This window comes from Tiliqua scincoides, chromosome 13, assembly GCF_035046505.1.
Source record: "Tiliqua scincoides isolate rTilSci1 chromosome 13, rTilSci1.hap2, whole genome shotgun sequence".
NCBI classification, from domain to species: Eukaryota; Metazoa; Chordata; class Lepidosauria; order Squamata; family Scincidae; genus Tiliqua; species Tiliqua scincoides.
The window spans coordinates 16,484,467-16,500,250 of record NC_089833.1 but is presented as its reverse complement, the minus strand read 5'-3'; the positions used below and the strand labels follow the sequence as shown (position 1 = coordinate 16,500,250).

Below are 15,784 nucleotides of genomic sequence, written 5' to 3'. Positions count from 1 at the left end.
CGAGACTGAAGGATGCCAAAAAGAACTGTTATATACTTTTAACAGCGATAGTAAATGGGGCTTATTCCCAGGTAAGTGTGGATGGGATTGCATCCTTTGGAATGTTTGGAGAATTTTTTTTAAAAGGATCAGCAACTGCTTGGGTGAGTTAGGAAGGTTCTTCTTTATTTTAAATAAACTTATACTTGTTACGTATAAACTTTAATTTACTTAATAAATTTGATTTGGTTTTGTTGTACGGAGGTGTTAAAATTTTTCCTGTTTGACGATGTAACTTCCAGCCATGACATCACTTCGAGGTTAATGGCATCACTTCCGGTGGGTCCCGACTCCGGACAGATTGTCATTCTAAAAAGTGGGTCCCGGTGCTTAAAAAGTTTGAGAACCACTGGCCTGGTGAAACCCAGTTTTAGGACAAGACAGGTGGAGAGTGGATGCTGGTTGCTAAGTGCTGAGCCCATCTGCTAAGCATGAGCAGAGATGATTAATCTGTCTTAAAAGTTTCATTCAGGCTATTAACTGTGTTGTTTACAAGACATCAGCAAAACATGTCGGTCTTCTTTTTGGAGTCAAGGACCCAGTGTAAATGCCCACACTTCCTCCAGCTGCCTCACACAAAACAACCCACAAAATTCTTAACTTCAGAGCTACAACTGCAGTTTCTCACTTAAGAAACCTCAAGCACATCAATACTTAACCGTTAAAAGCAAAAGCCCACCTCACAATTACTGCAAACAGTGACGTGATTATGACACATAAGCAGGGCTGGTAACAGAGACCGCGTGCCAAATGCTGCCCCCTTATCTGGTGATGTGCCAGCCTCTGTTCCTCTTATTCCCTGGACTGGAAAATGAAGAGGATGATGGAACAGTAGAGGAAACATGGGGATGCAAGGGAGGGCACCAGGATGAGGTCTCTTGTTCTCTCCTGTGCTCCCTGGGGCATTTGGTGGGCCGCTGTGAGATACAGGAAGCTGGACTAGATGGGCCTGTGGCCTGATCCAGTGGGGCTGTTCTTATGTTCTTAAACTACAATTCCCAGGAGGCCTTGCAGGTCTCTTGTTATCTGGTGTGCTCCCTGGGGCATTTGGTGGGCCGCTGTGAGATACAGGAAGCTGGACTAGATGGGCCTATGGCCTGATCCAGTGGGGCTCTTCTTATGTTCTTATGGGAGCGGTGGGCTAGGGGGCGCTCTAGCCTGCCGCTCTCCTCTTCTTCCTCCCCATTCCCTCTTGCTTTTCCAATTCAATAAGCAAGAGGAGGAGAAATAGCAATGCAGCAAGTGAGTGGATGGACAGAGGTGCTCCCCACCGATCTGCTATCTGAGGCAATGGCCTCATGAATGGGCTGCCTTGCATATAAACACAGAAGAGAAAGTCAGAATCCTAATTTAAAATCTGTTTCTCAAAAGACTTGAATGCTTGCGAGCTGCCACCAACCATGGTCACTGCCATCTTAGCACCAGGGAAAGGCTGGAAGTCCTGCCACTTGGGAAAACACTAACCTTTACCGCACTTTTAGAAAGCATGTTTTGGAAAACAAAACCACGTAATGACCACACCACGTTTGAATCGGCATTCATGAGGATTGCCAGGTTGCAGCCAAAAATCCAGACCAAAATAATCTCATCCCCTACACTGCCCAAGAAACAATGCATCCGGTTTTGGGGGAACTGTGTACTCCTAGGCAAAACCCAGCAGACACTGGAACCAGCCACGGCTGGGTCAGGCCAACAGTTTCAGACATGCTCAGAGTTAAGCCTACTTTTGACTAAGAGCAGGCAAGAAGATCCACTTGTTTCGGGGCTGTACCGCTTCAGAGGGGTTTGATGCTCCTCTGCTCAGGAACATTCCCTGTTTCTAAAAAACACTGTATGAAATAGGAGGCTACACGGTAACATCCACGCATGTGCATTTACATCAGACATATCTCTGATGTAGCCCCACTCAGAGCTTTATCTCCTCAAAGGTGGGCTGACCCATAGCAACAGAGCTGGTCTGAGATCAGTAGATCTGGGGGGTTTTTTTGTCTATTTTTAAAGGCCTTGTCTAGCCAGCGCTGATGACGACACAACCATTCCAAGCCCAAAAAGAGATGCACAGAGACCAGGCTCCACACAAAGCACATCGTGCAAGCCAGCCTCTTGTCATGGAAATCACTTTGGCATTGCACTCAGTTCCAGGAATTTGATCTCTTCCTCTTCCGAGGAGCATCCTTCCCGGAACCGCTCCGTGAGACATTAGCACAGATCGATTGTGCTGCTGCGCGGAGGGCGGGTAGCCTCATTGCTCCACTTCAGGGACCTGAAGTGAAATCAAGCGTGGCTTGATGAGGCTTGAACGGCCTGGAAGTTGTCACCAGCGTCATGCAACACGGGAGTCAAAGATCACGAGGAGATGGAGCCATCATTCCAACACAGGCCAAAATCTCCGACAGTGTGGAGTTCTTAGAATCCTGGCGCACCCATGGTTGAGCCATGATGTCTGAACCACTGTAGAACCCCAAGGAGTGTTTTTGATGGTAAATTCCGCTCCAGAGTTCACTTTTGCAGCATTTTCAGCTGTTACCGATCAATGGTGACCTCAGTCCTCTGTCATGAATTATGTTGCTTCCCCGTCTCATTACTTTGCATTATTAATGCGCTTCTCCAGACTCCTCAGACCGGCACTTCTTAACGAGGCAGCCTGGAGAAGCAATTTGTGCAAATGCTACAAGGCACAACTCTTCTTGCCTTCAAGCAGATCACAACCAGACTTTCACAGGGCAGGAAGGCTTCCCCAGTGAAGCCCACTAGCTCTTTCTGCACATCTGAGCAAATCCAACAAGCAACTTGGACTCCAAGCAAACTGGCGGAAAAACCCTCGCTGGGGACCTGGGCATCTCTAGATTTGGGCAGGCCACTGTTCTCTGAACCTGACTTATCCTGGAGGGTGTCATTAAGATAAAATGGAATGACCCTATTTTGGAACCCCCTAGCAAGCACGGGGTGGGGGTGGTCCAGCCCGGGCGACACGCCCTGGGGAAGTGACAAGTCTGCCACCTGAGCTGAGGCCCGTGCCATGTTTGGTGGTGGACGGGCCTTTCTGCCCTCCACAAGGCTTCAAACAGCTGGAAATGGCCTCCCCAGAAACAATTCAGCAGGGCTCACGATGAAGCAATGACATCATCGTGTCAACACTGAATCATGTGTTACTCGGAGTGAGTGGGGGAGCGCCACTTGACACAGGTAGCATCCATGCTGGCAACATCGCTGTTTTGGAAGAATGGTAAGATACATAAATAAACCATATATTGACACCTGTACAGCGTGTTTGCCTACTCCAGTGAGCCCAGTCCACGTGTCCAGCAATGACAGAGCAGGGTGGCCTCTTCAGATCCAAGGGGGCAGCTTCCCGATGTATTTGTGACATATTTACACATAAAAGCCCCTGGAATGCCTTATTAACGTTTCACCAGCAGTATTAATTCAATCGTACGCACTCGTTGCCACAAGGTTCTCAGAATCAGCAGTCAAATGGCATCAGACTGGGACTGGCAGCCCGCCAAACTCATTCAGCGATATCTTCTGTTTCTCTGAAATGGTGCGCAAGCCAGAGAGCAAATGGAAAGTCACCCAAACATCAGCTCATCTCTTCCCCTTGCCCTGCTTCCACCGTCAGTGAGAACATCTCCCCAAGTAGAACGTTAATCATGTTCTGTGCAAGCCAGAAGGGCCCCTGTGGGAGATGTGGAAAAGGGAGACAGGAGATATACAGAAGTCCACCGACAACAACCTGCTGCTGAGCTCATTTGCTCCAGGAAAATAAACATTAAACCATTTTGTGTATCAGTGCAATGGTGGCTATATGTCCTTCACAACAACCCTGTGAGGTAACAATTTGAGCAGGGCTGGCCTTAGGAGCTGCAGGGCAAGACAGAGAGAAGAGGCTGGGCAGGAACTCAGTTTTGGTAAGGCAGCACCATAACGGGATTGGATCCCAGCCCTCTCCCGCAGAGGCTTTGAAAGGTCCCCCAAATGAGGCTGGAGTCACAACCCACAGGTTGAAGAACACAGTTCTAAACTCTCTTTTATGGCGCATTGCAGGGCTCTACCACATCTTCCCACTAGGTGGAACTTTGCTCTAACTTTTCGTCATATGGACTTAGAGACACCACCTGTACTGTACTGAATAACCATCTAGCCAAGCTGTGGGGAGACCCCCTTGGTCTCCCCACATGCTAATTTGTCTGGAATTGCCATTCTTTGTGGGCTCACCTTTGTTGTGGGAAAGTTTCTGATTCGCAGCTCCTGAGCAAGAATCTATCTGCACAGTTAGAACTTGATATTTCAAAAACATTCTTTTCTTGCCCTGCGCTGGTTCCTGATGTGTGCTGCATCAGATCAGAGTCTAGGGGCAGAAGTACAGATATAACATTTAGCCACGTTCAGCACTAATCGTGGTTTGCTGTCTCGACCCCGATTAAGAGCCCCAAGTTACAAATTAAACTAAGGATTGCTTTCTTAAGCAATTTCTAGGCTAAGTTTCCAAGACTTGGTGGCCTAAAAAACTTGAACTCAGTTGCCACTCAGACCCTGGAAAGTGTCTAGAGAGGCAGGGAAATGGTCTAACTGTGGCTTGCTCAATTCACATGGAATATTCAACATAACCTCATGCAAATCATCATAATTTCAAAATTCACTTCAAACCTCTATTTCATATCCAGGTTTGCAGCCCTTAACGATGGTAAAGGTTCTTGAATGTAGTGTGGCTTCACCATGGTTAAAAAAATTCAAGCCATGGTTATGCATTATGTCTGAATCAGGCCTAAGCAGTGAATTGCATCCCAGAAGCAGTCATTTATCCTCATAAATAACATTTTCAATAAGAACATAAGAACAGCCCCACTGGATCAGGCCATAGGTCCATCTAGTCCAGCTTCCTGTATCTCACAGCGGCCCACCAAATGCCCCAGGGAGCACACCAGATAACAAGACACCTCATCCTGGTGCCCTCCCTTGCATCTGGCATTCTGACATAGCCCATTTCTAATATAGGGACAGGCCACGGCTCAGCAACAGAACACCGGTTTTGCACACAGAGCACCCCAGATGAATCGCTGGTATCTCTGGGGAGGGCCAAGAATGACCTCAATAACTCTAGACAGCCCATCAGGGCATAAGTGGCCAGGCTGCAGTACCAGACTGGTGCTCTGACGTCATAAAATGGCAGCTTCCTATGTTTCAATATTCATCCTTGTGCTTTATTGAAGAGGTTACAAATGCTCTCTTTTTTTCTTGTAATGTACCTGGGAAAGCAGGTTAGCACGACTCCTCCATTTGTTATAGAGGATAAGATCTACCAGACACCTTGTTTAAGAAAGGCTGCCGTTGTCCCACTGCGTCTGGGTTCCCCTGTAGCCTTGAGCAGATTCTCTGCATAATATTCATAGAGCACAGAAGCAAGACATTACTGTGCATTTGTCTTTTTGGAAGATACTAGAGATTATTTGCATATTTTCATAGCGGTGCTCAGAAAGGAGTTCTGTTCCCCAGTTTAAGCACAAGAACATTTTGTAATAGTTCAGCAGAACAAGAGATTGACACTTTCTCTTCTAGAATAGATTTAACACGCTCACGGCTGTTTCACACATTGCACGGGGCAAACCTGGTTTTAGTTGCTGCTGCGTGTTTTTCCAACAGGGAGCCAATCCTGGATCTCTGATGAGCATATCTTTATGATCCATGCATTTTTACACACTTGGTTTTTTACCAAACAACTTTTTACCAAAGTTCCAAACAACACAGTCCTGGAACGTGCTGGAATCCCTAGCATGTATTCACTGCTGAAACAGAGACGCCTGCGTTGGCTCGGTCATATCGTGAGAATGGATGATGGCCGGATCCCAAAGGATCTCCTCTATGGAGAACTCGTGCAAGGAAAGCGCCCTACAGGTAGACCACAGCTGCGATACAAGGACATCTGCAAGAGGGATCTGAAGGCCTTAGGGATGGACCTCAACAAGTGGGAAACCCTGGCCTCTGAGCGGCCTGCTTGGAGGCAGGCTGTGCAGCATGGCCTTTCCCAGTTTGAAGAGACACTTTGCCAGCAGTCTGAGGCAAAGAGGCAAAGAAGGAAGGCCCATAGCCAGGGAGGCAGACCAGGGACAGACTGCACTTGCTCCCGGTGTGGAAGGGATTGTCACTCCCAGAGTGACCTTTTCAGCCACACTAGACGCTGTGCCAGAACCACCTTTCAGAGCGCGATACCAGAGTCTTTTGAGACTGAAGGTTGCCAATACATGGTTTTTTACAAGCAAAACCAGCCTCTTAGGGTGATGAGCACCTTACACAAACACAGGGAGGTTGCAGAAAACAGAATCCCTGTGTCAAGTTCTTTCCCACTAGTCCCCACTGTGGGACTAGTGCAGCAACGTTCACCTTGAGTCATGATTTCCCTGCATTGTACATTTTCCCCCTGTGCCAATCAGTGATGTTTAGCAGGGACTTGGAAACACACCTGAAGCATGTATTTTGTCCTGAATTGCAAAACCATACCTGCAGCTGTGCAATGCGTTGATAATGTAACATATGACTTCTCATGTGTATGGTAACATTTAAACAAAGAACCCATCAAACCAGTGCATAACACAATACAGAAATATGAAATGCACTTTATTGACAAAGCCTAGAGTTTGGGGACAAAGGAACAGTTAAATAGTCCTGACTCTAAGAATGAATATCATTGTCACCCTTAAAAGGGCTAAACAGGGAAGGGCTGGATGTAGTATTACAGAGTCAGTATTTCCCCCAATAAACTCAGCTGATGCAGAAACTATACTTTATTCACTGGTTGAACCTAGATAGCATTGCTTAGATGTAAGTCCTATTGAATAATTTCAGCAGAACCTATTTCTAAGTACACTTAAGTTCTTTGGAGCCATTCCAGGGAGGAACCTTTTGCCATCCATCTGATTCTTCCTCGTTCATCATTCTGCCAAGGCAATTGTAGCTAAACCACCTGATCCCCTGGCGCTTGGCTAATGCAAGGAGCTCTGCAGTAGCCAGTCCAGGCCGTGGGCTGTCTGTCAGTGCTGGAGTCTCTATTAACACTTGAATTTGTACTTCTTCCGAAACAAAAAGTAAAAAGGTGCAGTTCAAAAATCTGAATTTCAAAGTTAAACTCTCTGCTCCAGGCAAATTCTCAATGCTTTGCTAGTGACAGTTCAACATTTTCTTTTAAGAACACATTAAAGCATTTTTCAAAGGGAGGGTACACAATGTGCTAATGCAGATTTTATGCTTCCAAAAGAGGAGGTGAGAGTGAACTTTTTCTTCATTGCAGTTTCTCGTGCTTGGTTTTGGAACCCTCTTCAGTTAGGTCTTTAAAGCCCAGTTTTTCCAGCGGCTCTCTGGCCATGAGTTGCCTAAATAAAACAAAACAGCTTGAGAGTGGCCTGATTAGAGAGCTCATTTTCTGGTGCTGAACTACAATATTTTAAAGTAGGAGGACGCATCACACCAGGGTTATGCTACAGAACTACACAGAAGCCCCCAAAATATGGGATGAAAATTTGACTACTAAGAATGTCAGCTGCCTTGTATCCTTTTTCTTTTCTTTTAAAAGGAGGAGGGCACCAAGATGCAGGTTGTAGCTTGTTGTCTTGTGTGCTCCCTGAAGTAATTGGTGGGCCACTGTGAGATCCAAGAAGCTGGACGGGATGGTCCTGTGGTCTGATCCAGCAGGGATCTTCTTAAAAAGCAAGCTTCTAGCCCTCACTGATAAAAAAAAAAATACACTTGGAAGTGGATGCACAACATCCAGTGAAATAGTGTAGTTACAGAATATAGCTGCTTACCCCTCTGTGACTATAAGAATGAAGATGAAGAAATTAAAAAAAAAAGTCATTCATGTGTCTGAGGCAGCGCTTTAAAATCTCTGTTCAGCATTTAAATCAGGGGTGCTCAAACTTTCAACTCTAGGGATGCTGGACCTTTAACAAGTGTATAGAAGAGAGAATTGCAGCAGGTGCAACTTGTCAGATGACAAGCTGGACCTGCTGAAATTCTCTCTTCTATACACTTGTTAAAGGTGCAGCATCCCTAAAGTTGAAAGTTTGAGCACCCCTGATTTAAATCATTGGATGAGTGCAATCAGTGATGTTTAGCAGGGACTTGGAGACACACCTGAAGCATGTATTTTGTCCTGAACTGCAAACCATACCTGCAATTGTGCAAGGCATAGGAATTCTCATATGACAACTGACAAGGCACACCAGGCTGTTGGTGGGGGGTTCACATCCCCCAATGGCCCTACTAATATACGACTCTCCCCCAAACTCCCACAGCACACCTGCGGACCATTCATGGCACACTGGTTGAGAATGACTGATCTGGAGCTGATCCGTTCCGTTCACAGAGTTAATCCCAGTCATTTCTATAGTGCCACATGGCATGGAGTTCCAAATTTAATTAGGCTGTCCACTATGATTTTGGTATTCATCTCCCCACCACTGTAGCTTGGACTTTCACTTTTAAGTTTTGGCTTAAACTCCATCTTAATATCCATTCGAATTCTATTCTCTTAGATCTATTAAAAGACTCTTTTTCATCCAACCGGTTTAAATTCATCGATGCCAAATTATCTTCTTTAGGTCTTTCTCCTGAACTCTTAGCTGATTTGGACCTTCAAAAAGCGCATCATCTCATTAAACTTAACCTCTGGGAGCAAGAATACTGAACTTTACTGTCTAGCTTAAATCCGACCTGCTCGCCTCTCTTTTTTGGTTTGTCTCCTTCTCTGGGCCGTCCTGCGAACTATTTTACCCAACTTACCAACCCTAGTAAAAGACGGGCCTTTATGCTGGCGAGACTGAATATCTTTCCATCGGCATTACATCAGGGGAGATTCTCTAAAACTCCTCGTCCAAATAGATTATGTCTTTTTTGTTCAGTTGAATCAGATACTCTGGATCATATCCTTCTTCGGTGCACTGCTCATCACAACCTCAGGTCCCACTTACTTGATTCTTTTCTTTCTTCTCTTCCTGTTTCCCTTGTTGATCCTTTCCCATTTCTTCTCAGTGATTATTCCCCTCCTATTACCAATCTGGTGGCGGAATTTTTAGCAGTAGTCTCTAAGGCCAAAGTTTGAAGTTAACATTCCCAAAGCTGTTCTATTTTATTTTGCTATTTATTCTCTGTAAACTTTTAATATGCCAATAAAGGTACTGGTGTGTGTGTGTGTGTGTGTAGTGCCACATGGGAAATGGGCTCCACGGCCCAGACCAAAGCAAACTCACTTCTAAACCCGAGCAACTTTGTGCTGGCAAAAATGGGGGCCTCACTCTCCCACGCCCCCCCTTCCCAAGGTTTCACAGATAAGCAAGTCTGCCGAGCCAGAGACCCACCCACTCCGGCGCTGACAGGCAAGCGAATGTTGATCTGGCATTAGTGAAAGGAGAGCAAATACCCAGTGGGCTTGAGTGAGTGTTTGCAGGGAAAGAATGAACTTGCCTGTCCATTCTGCATTCTAAGTATTCCTTGGATTCCTGCCTGCACAAGGCGCTCTCAAAGCCATTTTCCCGCAGACACGTCATGAATTTTTCTTTGAAAGCTTTGCATTCGCCTGCAACAGAAAGAACAAAAAAGTCAATTTAAAAAAAACAGAAGACAGACAGTGGAATAAAACAGTAGCCAGTTCAGAGGGCAGGCGGTCAGCGATGATTCATGAGGATTAAATCAATGGGGGATATTCTGGAACAGACCCTCATAGTTGCCATACTCCACTTCAGAGGGGAGAAGCAGCACTCACCCCTTTCAGGTGCACACATTTGGTCTCTGTTGCATATATGCCCCTGCTAACTGGGTAAGAGACACTTTTTAAGTGGGTGGTCTTCTTTTATTTCATGGGGGGAGAGTAACTGGCCCTCCTCACCCCTGCAGTGTCTTTTCTAGTGGCTGCCTGCTGGTGTTCTTCTGCGTCCTTTTGGATTGTGAGCCCTTTTGAGACAGGGAGCCATTAGATATTTGATTTTCTTTGTGAACTTTTAGCCGAAAAGCAGTATATAAATACTGTTAATAATAATAATAATTATTATTATTATTACCCAGGCTCCTCAGCATCATCAGATCTTTCCACAAGGACATGAAGGGCACTGTTGTCTTCGATGGCTCCACATCAGACCCTTTTGACATCCGAAGCGGAGTGAAGCAGGGCTGTGTTCTTGCACCAACCTTGTTTGGGATCTTCTTCGCTGTCCTGCTGAAGCAGGCCTTTGGAACTGCAACAGAAGGCATCTATCTCCGGACCAGATCAGACGGAAAGCTCTTCAACCTCTCCAGACTGAGAGCAAAATCCAAAGTCCAGCTGAAATGTCTGCGTGACTTCCTCTTTGCCGACGATGCAGCTGTCACTACCCACGATGCAGCTGTCACTACCCACTTTGCCGACGATGCAGCTGTCACTACCCACTCTGCCAAAGATCTCCAGCAGCTCATGGAGCGTTTTAGCAAGGCCTGCCAAGATTTTGGACTGACAATCAGCCTGAAGAAAACACAGGTCATGGTTCAGGATGTGGACTCACCTCCCTGCATTACAATCTCTGAGCATGAACTGGAGGTTGTCCATGACTTTGTGTACCTTGGCTCAACGATCTCTGACACTCATTCTCTCGATACCGAGCTAAACAAGCGCATCGGTAAAGCAGTTACCATGTTTTCCAGACTCACAAAGAGAGTCTGGTCCAACAAGAAGCTGACGGAACATACCAAGATCCAGGTCTACAGAGCTTGCGTCCTGAGTACACTTCTGTACTGCAGCGAGTCATGGACTCTTCGCTCGGCATCACCTGGCAGGACAAAGTTCCAAACAACACAGTCCTGGAACGTGCTGGAATCCCTAGCATGTATTCACTGCTGAAACAGAGACGCCTGCGTTGGCTTGGTCATGTCGTGAGAATGGATGATGGCCGGATCCCAAAGGATCTCCTCTATGGAGAACTTGTGCAAGGAAAGCGCCCTACAGGTAGACCACAGCTGCGATACAAGGACATCTGCAAGAGGGATCTGAAGGCCTTAGGGATGGACCTCAACAAGTGGGAAACCCTGGCCTCTGAGCGGCCCGCTTGGAGGCAGGCTGTGCAGCATGGCCTTTCCCAGTTTAAAGAGACACTTTGCCAACAGTCTGAGGCTAAGAGGCAAAGAAGGAAGGCCCATAGCCAGGGAGACAGACCAGGGACAGACTGCACTTGCTCCCGGTGTGGAAGGGATTGTCACTCCCGGATTGGCCTTTTCAGCCACACTAGACGCTGCGCCAGAACCACCTTTCAGAGTGCGATACCATAGTCTTTCGAGACTGAAGGTTGCCAATACAATAATAATAATATGCAACGTTGGGCAGAAGTGGCTTAAGCTGCTGCATCTGCATCTTTGACATTGTGGAACTCACTAGTAGGGAGTGAGGCAGTGCTGGAGTGATGGAAGAGAACGGTGCGGGGTCTTATTGACATGATGTTGAGGTGCTTATTCATCACTGGTGACAGCTGGTTGCAAGATGATCCTGGACTCACCTGAGTGGATGACTTAGTACTAAGTACTTAGGGCCCAATCCTACCCAATTTTCCAGGACCGGTGCAGGGGTGCCAAGGGGGCAGGCGCTGCATCCTTTGGTGGGGAGGCAGTCACAGAAGCCTCCTCAAGGAAAGGGAGCATTTGTTCCCTTACTCTGGGCTGCATTGCGGCTGCACCAGTGCAGGAAGGTTGGTTAGGATCAGGCCCTTAGTTGAGCTCTGGGCTCTGGACAGGCACCCACCACAGTCTGCCTTCCCAGTGTCTTGATTAAAAATAAAAACACCCAAAAAACCCCTCTTTGGGGGGGGGGTCATTCTCTCTGTACCCAGCATGTACAAAACAGTCTTAAAAATGGAGCTACAGTGCCTCTGAGCATGTGCGAAGTGTAAAATTGAAAGCTACCAATGGGCATAGAATGTTCTCCTTAAAATAAAATAGTTTTTAAAAGTGGAACTGTGATGCCTCTGTGCATGTGCAGAGTGTAAAAGTGAAAGCCGCCAACAGGCACAACTTTTTCCCTTATAAAATAGTATTAAAAAGTGGAGCTGCAGTGCCTCTGGGCACGTACAGAGGGTAAAAGTGAAAGCTGCCAATAGGCACAGACTTTTCCCTTTAAAATAAAATAAACTGTCTTAACAAGTGGAGCTGTAGTGCCTCTGGGCATGTGCAGAGTGTAAAAGTGAAAGCTACCAATGGGCATAGAATGTTCCCCTTAAAATGAAACGGTTTTTAAAAGTGGAGCTGCAGTGCCTCTGGGCATGTGCAGAGTGCAAAGTGAAGAGGCGCCGCTCTACCCCCTCGCAGGCCATCTCTATGGTGCCCCCGCTCTGGGCCCGGAAGTGCCGGAGCTGGAGCGCGCATGCGCGGCGGCCTCACCGAAGTGGTCGAGCGGGAAGGCGCCCTTATCAGGCGGGCGCGGCTGGAAGCTCTTGCTCCCGAAGGTCATCGCCGTTGACATGGCGCCGCCGCCGCCGCCACGGACTCACACCGGCCGCACTTCCGGGGTGGTGGCACGCAGGGCAGCGCGGGAGCGCCGAGCCAGGCCGCAGCCAGCGAGCGCCGAGCGATCGATCGAGCGGGATGCCCCGCCCCCTTCCTCTCGAGGCCCCACCCCTGCCCCTCCCAGCCCTGGAAGGACCAGCAGGAGCAAGAGCCAGGAGCTTAGTAAACTGACAGTCACTAATAATAGCCAATAAATATTGGTCAGATCAACAACTATCAGTCAATAACTGATTAATGCCAATGGTTAATTAATTATTACTAATCAATATTTAATGTTAATGGTCAATTAATTGACAATCAAATAATAATCCATCAATAATTAATATTAATGGTCCATTGTCAATTAATCAATCAATCAATAATTATTAATAATGTTAATGGTTAATTAACTGACAAATAAATAATCAATTAATGTTAATGGTTAACTAATTGTTAATTAATCAAAATCAAATCAATTGGGTGGGTGTGAATTGTTTGTTGTCCTGCAAACTGCAAGTTCAAAGTGACTTCATTCCTGCCATTTGCCATGAAAACAAATCTTGGCAGCTTCAAAGGGTTTTCATGGAACAGGCCAAAGAGTTTGGTCTTCATATATATATATATAGCTAAGGAAATTTGCTCCTAACAAACATGGAGCAGGTTTTGTTTGTTTATATAGAGACAGGTATTGGGAGGGGGGGAATAGGGACTGGACCTGGTAATTAAAGACAATAAGGCAGGGGTGCTCAAACTTTCAACTTTAGGGATGCTGGACCTTTAAAATTGTGTAGGAGAGATAATTTCAGCAGGTGCAGCTTGTCATCTGTGGGATGACAAGTTGCACCTGCTGAAATTCTCTCTTCTATACACTTGTTAAAGGTCCAGCATCCCTAAAGTTGAAAGTTTGAGCACCCCTCCTGAGAGTAAGGCCCACTGAACAAAATACCACTTACTTCTAAGTAGACCTGGTTAGGATTGTGCCCTAAGAGCATCAGGATCAGTTAAGAGAGACAACAGGTTTTCTGTGCAAGAATTTTCCCCCCTACCTGATCAGATGCATGGAAAGAAGAGCTAAAGCGGGGGTGCTCACACTTTTTTGGCTCGAGAGCTACTTTGAAACCCAGCACGGCCCGGAGATCTACCAGGGGGGAAGGAAGCGTCTGACAGACACCCCCTTCAATGTATGGAGCCCCTGCTGGAGTCTAGTCAGTTTCGTCAGTTTTGTTGCTGCATGCCTGAAGAGCAGCTAAAGTGTCCCTTTCAGTGTCAGTTTAGTGTCAGCTAAATATGTCAGTTTCGTCTAGTCACTAGACGAAACTGACATATTAACAGTTTGGAGAGACAGGGCTCCGCGATCTACTCATTTTGCCTCGCGATCTACCGGTAGATCACGATCCACCTATTGAGCACCCCTGAGCTAAAGGAACCTGCACAGGGTGCCTTCTGCAGCTCATAGACATTCACAGCATCGCCACACCACAATCTAGCTGGTGATAATCTTGTTTCGGGCTGGACAATCTTCTTAAGTTCCCTATAATTGCAGAGTTTGCTTTAGAATTTAATAAAGCCCATTTAAGTGGATTAGAGTCTCATCTCCACCACCCCACGCATGTCCAGGCTTGCTAGTTAGGATTAGGATACTGTGATCAGGTTCCTGGAAGGAGGGGCGTTTCCATGTCCGGCCTGCCCAAAATCCAATCAACAGGATTAAAATAAATCTAGATGTAGGAAAGGCTTCTGAAAGTTTAGATTTGGGTGCTGTAAATAAAACACAGACAGAATAACAGCCCAATCCTATCCACACTTCCATTGGAGTAAGCCCCATTGACTATAATGGAACTTACTTCTGAGTAGACATGCATAGGATTGGGCTGTCAGATAGTTAGAATTGCCAGGTTGTAGGTCTCCAGCGCAAGTTCAGGTCTTGGGGGAGGGGGTCACTTCTGCTGCCTCCCCCCCATGCAGCTGGCACTGCTGTTCCATCTCCCACTGACCTGGAGAAAAATTTGACAACATGTTGCAGTGATGTGAAAGCAGCGGTTTTGCAACAGTGTCACGGCTGTAACAATTGCATTTTTGAAACATTACCGTATTTTAAAGGTATTTTATGTAATGTATTTTAAAACATGACCGTAACCAACTATTTCACTTACCAGTCTGAAAAAAGAGACTATTGCCATTTTTCCACGGGGAAAATTCCTCTGAACAACTTAATTGTTCTAAACTGCTTTTCTCCCCTCCCCCCATCTCTTTGGGGTGAGATTCCATCCTGGCACCAGGTTTGGGGGGGGGTGTCAATCAATAGAATTCAGCTATGGGCACAATCTTAACCCTTTATGTCAGTGCTTTCCAGCACTGACATAAGGGCAGTGCAGCTGTGAGGTAAGGGAACAAACATTCCCATACTTTGAGGAGGCCTCCGTGAGTGACACCCAACTGCAGGATGCAGCACATGTCCCATTGGTACCGCTATGCCAGTGCTGGAAAGCACTGACATAAGGGGTTAGGATTGCACCCTATGTGACATCACAACCTGCCTCATGATATCATCAGGCAAAGTGATCAGGAGCCAGGTGGCAGAAATTTTGCAAAGAAGTGTGTATTTTTAATTGCCAAGATTGTTAAGGACTCTTGCAAAACAAACTTGATCACAAAGAGTCATTTGGAGAAAAACAACCCAGACAGACATGATTGTATTTACCACACCTGTAACTCTGCTAAGGGGAGTCTATTCCATCTCACCCAGCTGTCACTTGATGGAGACAAGAAAAAAAAAACCCTAAATGTCAGATTTATTTGCTTTTGACAACCCTGACCTTTTCTGATTTTACAAGCAGTGTACATTACGCACATAATCCTCCCAAAATGTGTATCAGACTCATTAGGCTTAAACAGCAGCATTAAACTGCTGAGTGAATGGACCACTTGTCAAAGGATGATCTTATGCTTTATGCGCAAGCCGCATACTTAACTCGCCTTAAAAGCACTGAGATAATGTACAGGCTGATCTGCCTTCAGGCAGGATGCGAAATATTTAACAGTCATTAATCCCTTCACCATCGCATTCTCATGACAGGAGGAACCAGTGTCATAATATAAGACATTATGTTCTATATACATTATTTTACAGTTTTCTGTGGCTAAATCCCATCTAAGATATTGGAATTGAGGTGATGGACTGAGATAATTCTAGGCTGTGCCATTTCAGAGAGCAAGATGGGCAGGCTGCATTTTTTGAAGGCTTTTTTCACATTAA

At 46.2% G+C, this 15,784-nt stretch overlaps 1 protein-coding gene across 1 annotated transcript; it reads right to left on the bottom strand.

Annotated features, from left to right (window-relative positions):
- Positions 1 to 6,634: 6,634 nt before the first annotated feature.
- On the bottom strand, positions 6,635 to 12,552 carry COX19 (cytochrome c oxidase assembly factor COX19). Its single transcript, XM_066640752.1, has 3 exons — positions 12,424 to 12,552; positions 9,493 to 9,604; positions 6,635 to 7,403 (listed from the first exon to the last, which is right to left on the bottom strand). Exons 1-3 carry the CDS (start codon positions 12,503 to 12,505, stop codon positions 7,313 to 7,315), a joined length of 285 nt encoding a protein of 94 aa, XP_066496849.1. The 5' UTR covers positions 12,506 to 12,552; the 3' UTR covers positions 6,635 to 7,312.
- Positions 12,553 to 15,784: the final 3,232 nt, after the last annotated feature.